At 34.1% G+C, this 16,205-nt stretch overlaps 2 protein-coding genes across 3 annotated transcripts in view; both read right to left on the reverse strand.

Annotated features, from left to right (window-relative positions):
* Positions 1-16,205, reverse strand: part of fam20cl (family with sequence similarity 20 member C, like) — a 588,191-nt gene that overhangs the window by 82,444 nt on the left and 489,542 nt on the right. The gene's annotated exons all lie outside the window — the stretch shown is intronic.
* On the reverse strand, positions 1,452-16,186 carry polr3f (polymerase (RNA) III (DNA directed) polypeptide F). Of its 2 annotated transcripts, none has more exons than XM_087302507.1 (9): positions 15,985-16,186; positions 8,830-8,947; positions 8,671-8,738; positions 8,220-8,287; positions 7,695-7,807; positions 7,469-7,612; positions 5,253-5,360; positions 4,988-5,179; positions 1,452-1,780 (listed from the first exon to the last, which is right to left on the reverse strand). In XM_087302507.1, the coding sequence occupies exons 2-9, from the start codon at positions 8,884-8,886 to the stop codon at positions 1,703-1,705; spliced, it is 828 nt and encodes a 275-aa protein (XP_087158633.1). In that variant the 5' UTR covers positions 8,887-8,947; positions 15,985-16,186; the 3' UTR covers positions 1,452-1,702.

A 16,205-nucleotide genomic window follows, 5' to 3' on the forward strand; every position in this document is an offset into this window, starting at 1 on the left:
TTACCTGAACCGGAATTATGCATGTCATTATGCTTCAATAATTGCCACTTTATGAATTAAAGGAAGTTCAAACTCAAAAGGCGGTCTGAGCTTCTTTCTGCTGTTGAATACAAAAGAAGATATTTTGAAGAATGCTGCAACAACTTCCATATCGTCTTTCCTTCTATAGAAGTCAATGGTTACAGGTTTTCAGCTTTCTTCAAAACATCTTCCTTTATAAAGTCATTAAGGATATACCACTTGAGGAGGAGTCAGTTTTCATTTTTGCATGAACTATTCCTGCATCCAAACACTTCATAGTGCCATCAGAGCAGGATTAACAGAAATGGAAATGCGAGCTTAACCAATATTATCATCCCCGAATAAAGTGAACTTCACTTAAACAAGGGCTCCAAACATTTTTTGTAATACCAGATCAGGACTACCAGCCTGGTGAAATCGGAAATTAAAAAGCGGACTTTTTGCAGTTATACGCCTCACTTTCTATTTAATTATGAGATTTAAATACTGCATTTTACATTTTAAGCGCTATTTTAACTGGATTAGCTAGTCGGACTTTTTTGAGGTACAAAACATGTTTGCTAAATATTTAGAATAAAGAAATATGAAAAAAATAATAATTTTAAAAATACAAATTTATTACATCATTTACCATTAGAAAAAAAGAATTTGGCCATCTGAATGATAAAAAAAAAAAAAAACATTCATATTAATAATGTCGAGATTCTTGATTTTCCTTATCTTTTTTTGTAAAAAAAAAAAAATGATAATAATAATAATAAAAAAAATAACATTTTGAAAGTTGATGGGTCCCAAAAAATAACTTTAATATGAGCTGCTTTTGCTGCTTTAAATGTTTTTATTGTAATTTTGTTTTCTTTCAAGAATAGGGTCCAAGATTCAAAATAAAAGTTACTTGTAGTGAAATATGGAATAAAATTGTTTGCATTTACTGGAACCCTTCTCTAGCAGTCAAAATAAGACAAATGAGCTCAGTGCAAAGTGAAAACATCGCAAACTCACGGTTAACTAAAAAGCTAATAGAAGTGACCATTGCAATTGACTGGATGGTTTTTAGATGGACTTCATACAAACCCTCGCTGGCAATCTGCGGTTGCAAATACAAGACAGCAGTTTTAGATTTGTGATAGAACACTGACCTGACATCATAATCAAAGTCCTATTTTTATTTGACTGCATGGGGGGATTTTTATTTTATTTACACACACACACACACACACACACACACACACACACACACGATTTACAGTGATGAGTCTTGAAAATCGCCTTCTTTTTGTGAATTATATGTATATTAACAGAATAGTTAACAGGATTTTCACCTATATTATTCTGTGATAATTTAAAATATTTCTATAAAAACACTTTTTATTAAACTGATCAAATATGGAAACAGTGCCACAAACACAGCCCGATATACAGAAAAGCCATCAACAAATATGAAAACCTTTATTTATTGATAGACATATTAGTGAGTGAACCGAAGAAATAATTACAAATAAGCCTTTTTATGACTCAAAACTGACTGAAGACCAGATGGAAGCTGCTGCTTACTCACCTGCAGTAATTCTGCTTCTGTTATTAATGTTCAAAATAAATAAGATATATCTTCAGTTGCATCAAATCGCTGCATGAAAAATACTTTCTCCACAGAGAAAAACAGAGACATGTGGTTGGTGGATCAAAAGTCCAGCCACTCGGCCATATAAACACAGTTGGATGGAGAGATCTCGCCTCCTTCATGACAGTCATCAAAGACCTAAAAGACAAAAAAATAAAAATTAGGAAAAAGTTAGATTTGCATGCAGTGGTTTACCACCTGTAGAAACACTCTTCTCTCTTAATGCACCAGACTTTTTATTTAAACTCCATCTTACAAGGACTCCAAAGAGAAAACAATGCTTACAATAAATGTACCACAATTATGTTGCGCCCTTTTGCACAATATTCAACCTTTCATAGCTCTCTTGCACAATATCCTGCACAACATTGTTCAATCTTGTGAAAAAAATACTTGTATAGTCTTTTTACACAATATCGTACTCTGTCCAACTGTGCAGAAAGCAGAAATGTTGTGAAAAACCTTCATTAAATCAGTTTGTTAGAGCTGTGGTGAAAAAATCTTTCAAGAAATTGATTCAGAGATTTTCCAAAAGTTTCACTGTTCCCTCGAATCGATTCTGACCTTAGTGTTCAACAGCAGAAGGTGCTCTAGGAAAGTGTTCAACAGTACAGGGCGCTCAATTTATGATCAATTTATGCAGCACCGTTATCCTGCGAGAGTTCCTCTGTCCTCATGTCCAAACATGTAGCAGAATGATAGTAAAGCTCAACTTGATTTGATGCAACCAATTAGAAAATTTTAGATGCAACTTTCTTTTAAGTACTAGAGTTCTGATTAGGCCATACCAGTTAAAATTTTTGTTTACATAATGCGTGTCATTCATTCATTCATTTTCATTTTGGCTTAGTCCCTCCATTAATCCGGGGTCGCCACAGTGGAATGAACCACCAACTTATCCAGCACATGTTTTTATGCAGCGGATGCCCTTACAGCTGCAAGCCATCTCTGGGAAACATCCATACACACTCATTCACACTCGTACACTACGGACAATTTAGCTTAGCCAATTCACCTGTACTACATGTGTATGGACTTATGAGGGAAACCAGAGCACTCTGAGGAAACCCATGCAAACACAGGGAGAACATGCAAACTACACATAGAATCGCAAACAGACCCATCCGAGGCTTGAACAAGTGTCCTTCTTGCTGTGAGGCGACAGCACTATTTACTGCGCCACTGCATCGCCCCATAATGCGTGTGTACGGTGTATTTATTATATAGACACTATGCAGTTTCTTGACCACAATGAGAGTATAAATCCTAGCAATATTGTCTTTTTAATTTTCTGTCAGTATAAATAAAAGCTACAATTTTATATAATACAACGTGACTACAGAAGACTCGAGCTTTAAATAGGAAAACTATTAACATTTTTTTAATTCTTTCAACGAAATGCAAATGGTCTAATCCAATTTAATGCATTATGCTAAGCTAAGCTAAAAGAGACGCCTCCAGTACAAGAAATCGTCTAAATGGATTCAAAAATGTTTCAAGTTAACTGTTAAACTCTAGGAGATTAGTGGAAAGAGCATGTTCCTGTAATGCTGTGTCCACACCAGATGTGGCATGCGCTATTCGCTCGTTTATAAATGTGTGAACATTTTAAGTTTACTCGCTTCATTTGTGCATCATCGGCTTCACAACAGATGCAGGATTGCATCATGGTTAGGGCTTGTCTGCCTGGCAACTGTAGCTTTGTTGCTAAATGGCTAACATAGATTTTATTGAGAGAATAGCTGTTTTTATGTGTTTTATGAAGGCTGAAAAACAGCGTCAATTTGTTTGGAGCCATGTCTGAGTCCACTATATCCTTTCTGAGTTGCAACCAGCTCTGTGAGTTCATAAACTCCTCCAGAAACTTAATCTGGATGATGGAGGCATTCAGCAGTGCTTCTGATTGAGCCGAGCCCAGTTTGACCAAAGGTTGCCAGTGTCGGCAGGGGGATTTTCCCTCGGGACACCAACAACAGGCGCTACGTCATAAGCATGCCCCATACAAGAACAAGCTCCTGATTGGTTAATGTGGTGCGACTGTCTGTTGAAGTTCAGATTTTACCAAATCGGGCAATTCGCTCGAAACGCACGTTAAGTGTATCAATGGCGCAAAATGCTCAACTTGCACCACGTCATTCGCGCCACCTCATTCGCGTGTATCGCGCAGGATATATATTCGCAGCTTTGCTTTGACTTAACATGTAAATCACTCGCACTTGGCACTTCTTCCGCGTCTGGTGTGGACGCAGCAAAAGAGTTAAACTTAGATTCAGACCATTCAAATTTAGATATAAGAATTGCCAAACTAAGAATGCAGAATCAATAATTGATACTGATATTAAACATCATAACAATCAGAATTCAGAACCCCTAAATTTGGAATATTCAGACTCATCAAATTGTCGAATCTACTCAAATTAAGAATTCAGAGTCATCATATTCAGAATTCAGACCAACCAATTCAGAAAACGTAGAAACCAACATTTTTAAATCCAAAATACTGCTTCAAACAATACTGAATTATGAAGATTCCTAATACAGACTAGGGCTGCATGAATTCACAATATTTTATTTATACGATATATATTGTGATATTGAATCAAAAATTTCACCAGATGAAATGAATAAGTCTTTTTGGAAAGAGAATCTGAATCTACATAAAATATAATAAACCAATCACAAACATTGAGATATATATTAGTGCACAATACCATACAGATTAAATAAACAGTGCTTTTTGATTTGTCTGGAATTCTAACAATATTCAGATACACAAATGTAAAATAATACTGTATGGTCTTTGTCGTATAAAATATATATAAATACAATGAATCGCTTTCAAAGTTAGAAACATTTTATTTTTATGCCTAATTTTTATTTATGCCTAAATATTTTAATCTAACTTAAATGATAAAAACACACATAAGTAATACATGTTTTGGTAAGTTTATGGTTAAACGTTGCAATACCTCCACAAATCATGAGAGTTTCAAATGTAGCTCCTGGTAAAAAATAATACCTGTTCAACATTGCAGATCCTGCGATGTGACTATTGCAAAATGTGCATATTGTGATATCGATGCTGAAACTACATATTGTGCAACGCTTATACAGACTCTTCAGAATTCCCAATCACCACATCTAGGATTCAGACTAAGCCCAATAAGAATTCAGGCTTCAGAATTATCAATTTCAAATTAGACATATCAAAATCAAGATGGAAATTTAGATTTAACCGTTACAGACTCAGGCACAGTATTTCATATTGGAAACATTTTAGAACATTCTGAATTACTCCATTCAGACTTGTTTAATAGTTTCTTTCAAAAAACAGTAAAGGTTTACCGGGCACAGTCCACATGGTGTTTTAACCAGGCCAGTGGGCTGAATTATGGGATTGACTCCCCTGTAGAGCTTCATCTGTCCATCTACACTCCCTACTGTTCCCTCTTTAGCAGCAATTATGGTCATTTCCACTTTTCCATCAAAGATCAGTGTGTTTAAGATGGTCTCGATGTCCTCCATGGACAGATCCACCTGCACACAGGAGCAGCATATTATACTGAATTTTTCCGTTCATGTTTTCAGAAAGCATATTATTGACACTCACTTTGCTGATGCCGAGCTCACAGATGTATTTCCACACTTCATGAGAGGTGGCAAATGAGCTGTTTCTCTGCACCATAGGGCTCTGCTTACTATCTCTCGCTGTTTCGGCCTAAAAAACAAACATATTGCTGATTAATACAAATGTCACATTTTTAAGTAAATGCAGGGTTTTTTTATTGTTAAAATATGGATAAAACTAAATTCCATCATTCAGTCATCATTCACAAAGCTGGAGTGTTTCTTTAAGAGTCAAATTTGGAAATAACCAAATTAGGAAGTCAGAATCAACAATTCACACTAATATTCAAAAATAATCACATTCAGAATTCAGAACCGTTGAATTTGGAAAATTGAGACTCAACTTCAATCAACTTCAGAATTAGCTAACATGTTTCTGATTAATTCAGTGTCACACCAGTAAGTTGAAACGCAGTTTAAGGTTTGCTTTCACACCTATAGATCAATTGTTTTGTTCTGAAAATCACTACAATGTTGCTTTTTGTTTTTGGTGCGTTTTGCTTTCACATGACAAAGTTTATAGACAGACCAAAATAGTTAAAACAAGCAACTGTACACCGAAGCGCTCTAGATTTTAAGCCGAGACCATCTCATTCATTTGTTTTGGCACTCATAAGAGCTCAATCGCAGATTTCACATATGCCCAAACAAACTGAGATAAGGTGGCTAACGTGCCACGTTCCGAAACAAACGTCTAGCTCAAAACCTTTTTTTAATGGTTCTGCTTAAGTTATGATTAACTGATATTTGGCTTTGTTATTTACTAATGCGGGTTTCTTAACCTGATAAAAGGATTCACCTTAAAATAACCCAGAGAATTTTATTTCTTATAATATTATTTATTATTTTACATTTATGCAAACAAAATGTATTTATTTCTTATTTCAATATGTTATGATGAAATAAGAGACAATAATTTATCTATGTTAATTAATAGCATCATTTATACAGTCATACAGTTATATCCATTAGGTTTTAATTAATGATTGCCAAAAAAAAGTTTTTATGTTTTTTTTTTTTTCAGTAGACTGTCTTGCCTGGATAAATTGCTCACCTTAAGACTAACGATGTGCGCCGTGGTTATAATAGTTTTGGATTTTTCATTAATTTTAATTAGTTTTTAAAATCAAATTAACTAGTTTTTATGAGTTTCAATATTTTGAAATTGCTTAGTTTTAGTTTAGTTTTTATTAGTTTCTGTATTAGTTTTTAGTGATGGAAAGTTCAGATCTTCTCCATGAACTGGATCTTTCATGACAATTCTCCCATGTTTGGGCTCAACATTTTAAAAAGATGTAGTCAGCAATCACACTTTCAGTCAGTTAAAACATCACCATGATCTGAGAAAGTTTTTTAAAATTAATTTTTGCAACCCAACTTAAGCATGATTCACTTATTTAAATTCCATTAGGATTTTCTGTTATCCTGTTATTTATTTCTGTGTAATAAACTAACGTTATGTTAGATCCTCTCATTTAATCCCTCGGTTTAACCACGCAGCGGTTGTTCAAGTTTAGATCACTCACAGCAGGCTGTCACATACTGTTTGTGTTCAGTTCACTGAATCACACATGCGCATTATTATGAGTTCATCCGTTCACCAATTCCAGTCTCTGTGTAACATTACTGTTCTAATAACTGAATAACTTAGGAAACTGGTTTATTTCGAGTCAAAGGGGGGTATCAGGCATGTTAGAAAGTAAGTTTTTGTGGATAAGTGCTTACTGGACATGCAAATCGTTTCAAATGATTCAATTCGATTTGGTGAATGTGTATTTAATGTGTCCCCGTGCTGCTGTCATTGTTTTTGTCACAGCGACAGTGAGAACAGCGACAATGGCAGCAGGATTCCAAGGAGCCGTACAGCTCAAACACCCAGTGTAAAACTGGCATTGCGAAGAAAATACATTTTCTTCCAAGAGGCTTATGTATTAAATACATTAACTAAACTAAAACGAAGGATGTTTTTGCTATAATTTTAGTTAGTTTCAGTTAGTTTTGTATGTACACAATGCAGTTTTAGTAAGTTCTTTTTTTTTTAAACTCTCGTTTTTTATTTTTCAGTTAACGACAATCTTTGTTCAATTCTAGCTTTCGTTTTTTCGTTCGTTCTCGTTAACTATAATAACCTTGATGTGTGCTAGCAACCTTAACATTGTACATTTTGATTTGATTTTTTTTGTAATTTTACAGTCTCACCTTACTTTGCAGAAACTTGAAGCACTGTTGGTTGAGAACTTCAACAAATTCTGATTCGAAATCCTGATCACTGTACCAGGCTCCTCCTGTCACAGATCGGTCCGGCTGCAGGTTATACAGCATGTACACCTTCTTCTTAGATGCCTGGATGGAAACAAGCAGGACAATTCATTAGGTCTAATTTAAACATGTTAAAGTTTTATATAACGCTTGGAGATCAACTCACCGCAACAGACTTCACTGCTTTAATGAGTTTCTTACTCTCAAGATTCTTGAGGATTTTATTGATTTCAGTGAGTGGAAGGTTACTCTTATATCTGATGTCTCTGCTCCAAATTCCTTTACAAAACAAATAGGAAAAAAATTATTAAACTAAACTTTTAAATCAATATGAAACAGTAGTTTATTTTAGATTTAAATATACATTGCTACATATGAATGATAAATAGGCCCACACAGAATCTGCGCACATAGAATTCTGCAGATTTTCTGCAGAATTCCACAGATTTTCTGCAGAATTCCACAGATTTTCCGCAGAATTCCGCAGATTTTTAGCCCATCATTAATTCTGTTTATTTACTTGGGTATATGTGTGTAAATCTATACTTATTCAGTTTTTTTAATTAATTACAGAAATATTATTGACTAATATGAAAATGTTCATCTGATTTATGCACAATGCAGTTTGTAGAGACTGAAAAAAAAACTTCCGCAGATTCCGTCTGGCCCTGATGATAAATAAGCATTTTACCTTTATTTCCAGCATCTTCTATGATCTGGTACACTAGTTTCTCTTGGTTATCAGAGCCTTTTACCTTGCTGTCAAAATAAACATAGAAATAAACAAAGAAATGCAATTAATTATAGATTTATTTATTTTACATTTACTAATACTAAATCATTTTCTTAATGTGCAAATTTGCATGAACTTCGAGAAGATAATTTTAATAAATCTGAACTTACATAAATGTCCTAAATTTGTACGCACATATGACATGTATTGCCTTTATTGTAATGAATTGATTTGATCATGAATGTCTGTGCATGTATATGTATGTATTTATTCAAATTAGTTTTTGCTCACTAAACTTGCATGTGTATATATGTTTTGTGTGTGTGAACTTCATATTCTTTTCATTTATACATTAATTACTATAAACTAAAAAAATCTGAGTGTTGTGTGTGAATGTTGACACACAAACCTTGCAGACTGGGTATCTTTAAGCCTGTATAAAAGCCCGCTGCTGTTTCTGAGCAAGTCTAATTGACCCTGAGGACAGAAAAGAACAATCAGACATAAATATAAAGTGCAGGAACGCACGTTTCATTCTGTTACAGTAAGATGGAGCTGAACATCTCACCACAGACAGCAGTCTATTGATGGCCGTGGCTCGCTGCTGCGCCTCAACATGAGGCATGTCATTCTGGATGACCTGGTCTGTGATCCCATGTGGAAACTGCTGACACAACTCTTTTATCCTATGACAGAAGAGGAAAACACAGCAAGCATCAGCAAACAACTACATTTCCCAGCATCCTCTGTGCTGCAAGACAGGAAACACTATCTAACAAACAAAAACGTATTGTCTGTGGAAAGGATGAACATGTAAAGGATACACATTTATTTTAACAACAAAAATACTTAAAATGCATTTTGCTGACGTAATTCTGAACTCGTACTTCAAGGCCAATCAACATATCGCATGAAATAGACATACAGAAATGCAATGTATTGTTCTTCATCTTAAAATAATACTAATAAAGAGGTTGTTTACAAACTCATACACTATTAAAACTTCGTCATTCAAAAGGTACATGAAATACAACGAAGCTCTTTAAGTTACTAAGAAAGAGATTTTGCTTCATGTTGTCAGACTTTTCGGTATCTAAACGTGTACACGTGGCAAAAAAGAGACAATAGATTTGATGGAAACTTTAATTGCTTTTTTAAATCTATGTACACGTTGTCCTACGGTGTTTTGTTAACGTCAACAGGCCGCATGCGCAAGAATAGTGTAACTGCGCTCAACTCACCTATTCTCGATATCTACAGGGTCTGTTGACTCTTTTTTGACTTTAACTTCTGTCATTGTGCATCAGACTGGAGTTACTGGAGTATTAGGCCTAGTGTCAACAAAACAATACATTCATAGACCCATTTGAAGCTAAGATGAAACGCTGTGTGGAATTGCAGTGTGCGAGAGGCGGGGAGAGTTTACAGGCGGCTGGGTTGCCAGACAGCGAGAAATAACCCAGCCGACTGCTGTCAAATAGGATGACTACATCGGTGGCTTGTCTCTTTTTAACGGAGAATTAAGCATTTTGTTTTGTCAAACCCAATTATATTTCGGAGTTAAGACACGACTTTTAGTATTTATAACGGAAGTATTTTACATTCGTTGATAAAACACGGATATGGCAACAGAAACTGAAAGCTCAAATCTAGACAAAAGATTTACACCGCCACCTACTGTACGGGAGTATATCTGTGACTAAAATATCCTCATGATTTAAAGAGGACCAGTGCTGGAGAAAGTTACTTCAGAAAGTAATGCTTTAAAGTATTGAGTTACTTCCCAAAAAAGTAACTTGTTACATTACTTAGTTACTTTTTATAGTAGGTAATGCATTATGTTACTTTTGTTTTACTTTTTTGACCTATGTGAGGCTGGCTGATCTCTTTCAGACATTGCAGGGTTTTTTTCTACTTCATTTTTTAGCTCTACAGTTAACAACACACTGTATAAATTTCTTTTCCTAAAAAAAAAAATATTCTGAATTCCTAAAAATGATGTAGGATAAAGTTATCTTCGAACTTTCTGAGCCCAGAGCTATACATGGTGCATAATGAATGTTTAAAAGAATGCTTTTACTACTTTAGTACTTTTTGTCTTGGGAGTAAAATCTATTCAAATGATACTCTTTTGCTTTTCCTCCATGTGTTCAAAGTAATGAGAATATTTCCATCGTAGAAATTTATAGCTCTGCCATCTTCATGTCTGTCTGTTCCTGCGTTCTCTCATCGAGTGTGGCATTCATTTTAATTCAGCAATTTATTTTTTTCAAAGTGAATTACTTAAACTAAAAAGTAACTCACATTACACTTTTTAAAAAGTAACTAAAATATTATTACTTAATTTCTGAAGATAATGTGTTACTTTATTCGTTACTTAGAAAAGTAATACTATCACGGAACTCACGTTACTTGTAATGCGCATTACCTCCAACACTGTAGAAGACTCCCGTTAAAATATAATTTAGAGTTATAAATAGACCATTTCGATGTGGCAATGTCACTGACCCATGAACATTTCCTGCTCGTTGTTGAACTACTTCATAACTGTAACAAGTCAATTTAATCATATATTAACTTTAAAACAGCTGCTATAACATTATTTATCAATTTGTGGTCCTTTTTATATTCTTGGAAGCTATGGAAATTCTAAATGTCATAGAGGAAATACATTTAGTACCATTGTTATTTATTACATCCCTTGAAATGGTCTATAGTATAATACCCCAGTAAAATACACAAGACTTTTGCGACACACTAATTAATTGTACTTTTGATAATTAATTTAAGCTTTATAAAACGTATATATGCTGTACTTTCAAAATAGAATTACATTGATCTTGTTTTATGCTTTAGGTCACAATGTTTTTAATTTTTTTTACATAAATTATGCTGAATGGTGATTTGGGTGTTCTTTTACAAACATAAAGACATATGATTTAAAAAAAAAATTTTTGTTTAAAATATTGCATTAAGTATGCATATGTTAAAATTTATTTAATGAGAATACACGGGAAATTGTTTCAGGTAAAATAGACAAATAGAGAATTTGTAAAGTAAAATTGATATAAAAATCTGATCCAGTTATTGGTCCCTAGAGATTGAGCTAAAGTTGGTTTTATATTGGCACATTCATTCAGTGACAAGTTGTGACATGTTTCCTATATTGTTTATCATCCCAGCCGGCATTTCAACGGGGATTCAACGTTGAATCAACGTCAGGTCTATGGTTGGATCAACGTTGAATTACCTTTCGATTTTGCAAATTGGATCAACGTTTATATAGTGACGTTGTTTCACCGTCGGACCACCACCGGTGATTCACCGTTGAAATCACAACGTTGTTTCACTCTTACCTTCTTCATGGGTGAATTGTGGTCGTTTTGTAGACGTTGAATGAAGGTTGAATTACCTTTCGATTTTGCAAATTGGATCAACGTTGATACCGTAACGTTGTTTCACCGTCATACATTTCAACGTAAGTTAAATAGAAACTACATACAACGCAAAGTCCATAAATATAGCAAACAAATTTTTACTAATAAAAAATACACGACACAAATACACAACTTAGTCTGTGTATCAATTTATTTAATACACACCTCATTATTTCAATTATTCTAAATATACAGCAACATTTACAGCATACATAGTTCATTAAAACCATGCAGGTTACTATACATGCTGTACACTCAAATACAGAAAAAAGGCATACAATTAAATAGTCACTTTTTAATTAGGTTTCATGAATTAAAGTTAATGTTTACTAACATGAACAAAGAACAAATACTTGTACAGCATTTATTAATCATTTAATTAATTGAAATATGTCCCGATGCTATTAAAATCAAAATGTGTGCTTGTTAACATAATGCACTGAGCTGACATGAACTGTACTTTCTTTATATGAAAGATGCTTCATTGCTCTTTGTTCATGTTAGTAAATACATTAACACTTACTAATACAACCTTATTGTAAAGTGTTACTGTCTTCAGAAAGACAGATACTAACTAAATTAAACTAAGTAACTAAACTACGCTTCAATTCTGTTTACAAAGTTTACAAAATACCCATTTTTAAAGTGACTGCAGTAAAAAAATAAAATAAAAAACATCACTCACAACTAAGAATCACAAGTGAAATACATTACATCTGTTTGAGGTTTTATAGGTTGAGAGAAACACGAGGTAAAAGATGGCACTGAGGACAAAGAATCAAGTGTAAAACACTAAAACATCTATATCAGTCTAGCACTTAAATACATATTTATTTCTCAAACACCAGGTGAGTTTCCTACAAAATCAATAATGAGGTTTGCTATTCCAATTCATTGTGAATGAATGGCTTTACTTTCACAATAGTGAAAACTCATGCTATAATCTAATCCTGACATTACTCCTTCACTTTGCAGGTCTACATGCTAAATATTTAGTAGTTTTTTTTTTTTTTTGCATAAAGTACATCTAATGTGTTTAGCATTACTGCAGCAAAACTGAGCACCTGTGACAGTGGAACATGTAGACAAATATTTCAGTAAATCATCAAGAAAATGTGTAGAATATTCTCTCTCACAAACACAACAGTAAAAGCAATTTGTTATTCCATTATTATTAGTAGTATCATAAAAATTGCATGTTCACATGGGTCTTATAATAATGGCTCACATTTGTGAATGTAGGACCACTATTTCACTATTACATGTCATATTAAGTGTTCATATAGGTTCTGTTATTAATTACTTGTGTCATCCCAGAGACCTGTTAATCTTCAGAACACAAACTAAAATATTTTTGATTAAATGCTCCTCATCCTCTACAGACAGCAATGGTCCCAAGATGGTCATTGTCAAGATAAGGCACAAAACACATTGTCAAAACGTTCCATGTGACTTCAGTGATTTCAACTGTGAACATACCAAGCTCCAACAACACTTTAGTGAGGCAAAACAAAACAGTAAATACAAATGTGTTTGCGTATATCTCTCCCGCATCAGATCAGCATGTGTGTTTACTACGAGCAGTAAGCACACACCATGACCTGTTGTGGCAAACAAGTTATTTTTACAGTACTTACTGTGATTTAACCTTTATGACAAATGTTCTGGACCTGTTACACATATATCACTATCTTTTATGAACACAAATTTCACTGTAACGGATGCTATTGTTTTGCTCCAGTTATACCTTTAGAGAACACCGTACTAGTCAGACATCCATACAAAAGCAGAGAGTTTGGTCTTGTGTAGCAGAACTGCAATAGATGTCTGTCTGTCTAGGCTGACACTGGTTTAGGCCATCAGTATGTCCTTGATGCCCTCAAATGGAGCTTCCAAAAACCTGCAATAAATGAAATATGAGGTTACAACTAAGTTGGTATCAGCTATTATACAAAGTGAAATTCAAATATTTATTTTTTATTGAATCCAAATTTGTCCTATAATAATCGCCACACTCAATAATTTTGACTCATCCATCTGAATATTCCTAACTAAGAGAAGTGAAGAATTAGGTGTGATGTCGTCAGGAAGCCCTTCGCCACTACTGGTGCCAGCATTTCCAGAATTCAAATTTCAGATTCTCGAAAAAATTGCTTTTTTTTTTTTTAACCAAGGCTGCAGTAAAGAATCATGAAACATTCAACACATCTAATAATTACAAGTTGTTGTAAACCATTACATGTACTGTAAAAGCTGTTTAAAGCTTTTTAGACATGGTTGAGAAAAACTCTAGAAGGAGTAGCACTTCTGCAAAAGTCTGCATGTAGGACAGAGAATTAAAGGGATAGTTCAAAATTTGTATTCTGTCGTCATTTACTGACCACATTGAACACAAACGAAGATATTTTGAAGAAAGCTGCAAATCTATTTAACCATTGACTTCTATAGTATTTTTTTCTACTATGGAGGTCAATGTTTACAGGTTTTTAGTTTTTTTTTTTTTTCAGAATAGCCTCTTTTGTGTTCAACAAAATAAACTCATAAGGGTTTTAAACCATTTGGGGAGTAAAATGTGAGTAAATTTTCATTCTTGGGTGAACTATCCCTTTCAGTTGGAAAACACCAGAATTCTTAAGTAGACCCTTTTCGCAAGACAGATGATGCATTTCATTTGTCATCTTAATCCTCAAGTTTTTAATATTTAGATTTATTTAAATAGCATGTTTATTTATTTGTTTTAATGACATTTAATAAAAACAACTTCTCAATGACATCACATGTACTGGACCTGCTACACATGTATCACTATTTTTTTGAATACAAATTTCACTGTAACAGGTGCTGTTGTTTTGCTCCAGTAATACCTTTAGAGAACACAGTAGTAGTCAGACATCCATACAAAAGCCTTGGCATGGAGTAGCAGAACTGCAGTCTGTCCAGGTAGGCTATCTGCGTGTTCTTGATGCCCCTCAACTGGACCTTCCAGAAAACTCAGAAAGTTAAAACCCATTACACCTTTTATCTGCTACTATACAAAGTGTAATTTAAGCATTAATTTCTCACTAAATACATATTTGTTCCCCAATACTGTCACATAGTATAACATCACAACATGATTTCACAATAATAATATCAATATAACAATATAATATCACAACATAGCCTAACAATCAATAAACAAACATATTAGAAAGAGAATATCACCATGCTTTTGGTTAACCAAAGCACTAAGAAGATTTAACAGATAGCTTAGTTAAAGGTAAAGTAAACTTACATGGGCAAAGCCTTTTCCATTCAATGCTGTGCAAGTTAGTGCGTCTCTGGAGTAAGTTACATGTCTAAAAGCAAAAACAACAACAACAGTGAAACGACAGCAGTTCACTTTGTAATAATAACACTAATAATACAGCGTATAAAATGGATATTGTTTTATAACGTTGCTCAGTAACTTTAAACTGCGTTTGGAGTTTATCGCTTTGAATTTGCCATAAAAACGCTCATTTAGACTAACGTTAAACATGTGACATTACCTCGAGGTTAGCTGCGTCACCGGAGCGCAAACAAAAACAAACTGGAAAGTTTTAAATGCTTTAAAATTCGAAACACTACACCAAGTCACATTTAAGATGTGTGTAAAACAAAATCGGGGGGTAAATAAAACTTTAAAGCATCTAAAAACACGCTTACCTCTGAATTCTGCTGCACTGCAGGTCAGGTGTTCGTAATTAAGTGAAGTGAAGCGCTGCGCGTGGCCGCGTGCGCCGAGTCTTCCGATACCATGGTAACCAAACATGTTGAATATTGGGTGAAGCCATGACGTTAATTCAACATACAGACCATGATAAAAAAAATGTCAACGTTGATTTGTACAAGGATTTCTGTAACTTTTTTCAACCATTTATCATTCAACATTGTTTCAACATTAAAGCAACTACTGACGTATTTTCAACCACATTTCAACGTTGAAGCCTTGTCATATGCAGGCTGTTTTTCAACCGTTCAACATTAAACGTTCTATCAACATTATTTCAACGTTCAAAACACATCTGACCTTATTTCAACCATATTTCAACGTTGAAGGTCGGTCGTGTGCCGGCTGGGATGGTACTTTGAATATTCAGTCACACGGCTTCAAAACAACATTAGCAATATTTATTTGACTGTGAACAATGTTGTGCTTAGATAGTCATTGGCTGCTAATATTTTATATTATAATTTGCAAAAAAAAAACTAAAAAAAAGTTAAATTATTGAGGAAAGTCCGAATGTGTGAATCTAAAATTTTACCACAATTCTGTAGAGGGAGCTGGGTCAATCAAAAGCCAACCTTTTAGACCGTTTCAAGAAAATAATAAACGATTTTGAATTTTTCTAATTGTGTTTTCCATGGACGAAAATAATATGAAGTAATGGTTACAGAATTAATGTCAAGAGGAGTGAGTTACCCCTTTAAATTTGACTGTGGGAAATGAGCGCATGCGCACTAATCAGTTGCCATGGGAAACGTG

The sequence above is a fragment of the Danio rerio genome, chromosome 22 (assembly GCF_052040795.2).
Source record: "Danio rerio strain M-AB ecotype USA chromosome 22, GRCz13ab, whole genome shotgun sequence".
In the NCBI taxonomy this organism is placed as follows: domain Eukaryota; kingdom Metazoa; phylum Chordata; class Actinopteri; order Cypriniformes; family Danionidae; genus Danio; species Danio rerio.

What these genes read in the sequence shown, in the direction of transcription:
- polr3f (XM_087302507.1), bottom strand. Translation starts at nt 8,886, where the DNA reads ATGCCTCATGTTGAGGCGCAGCAGCGAGCCACGGCCATCAATAGACTG. An exon ending in AAAGATACCCAGTCTGCAAG is followed by an intron (nt 8,288 to 8,670) that starts GTTTGTGTGTCA and finishes TTATTTTGACAG; the next exon opens with CAAGGTAAAAGGCTCTGATA. An exon ending in AAGCAGTGAAGTCTGTTGCG is followed by an intron (nt 7,613 to 7,694) that starts GTGAGTTGATCT and finishes GTTTCCATCCAG; the next exon opens with GCATCTAAGAAGAAGGTGTA.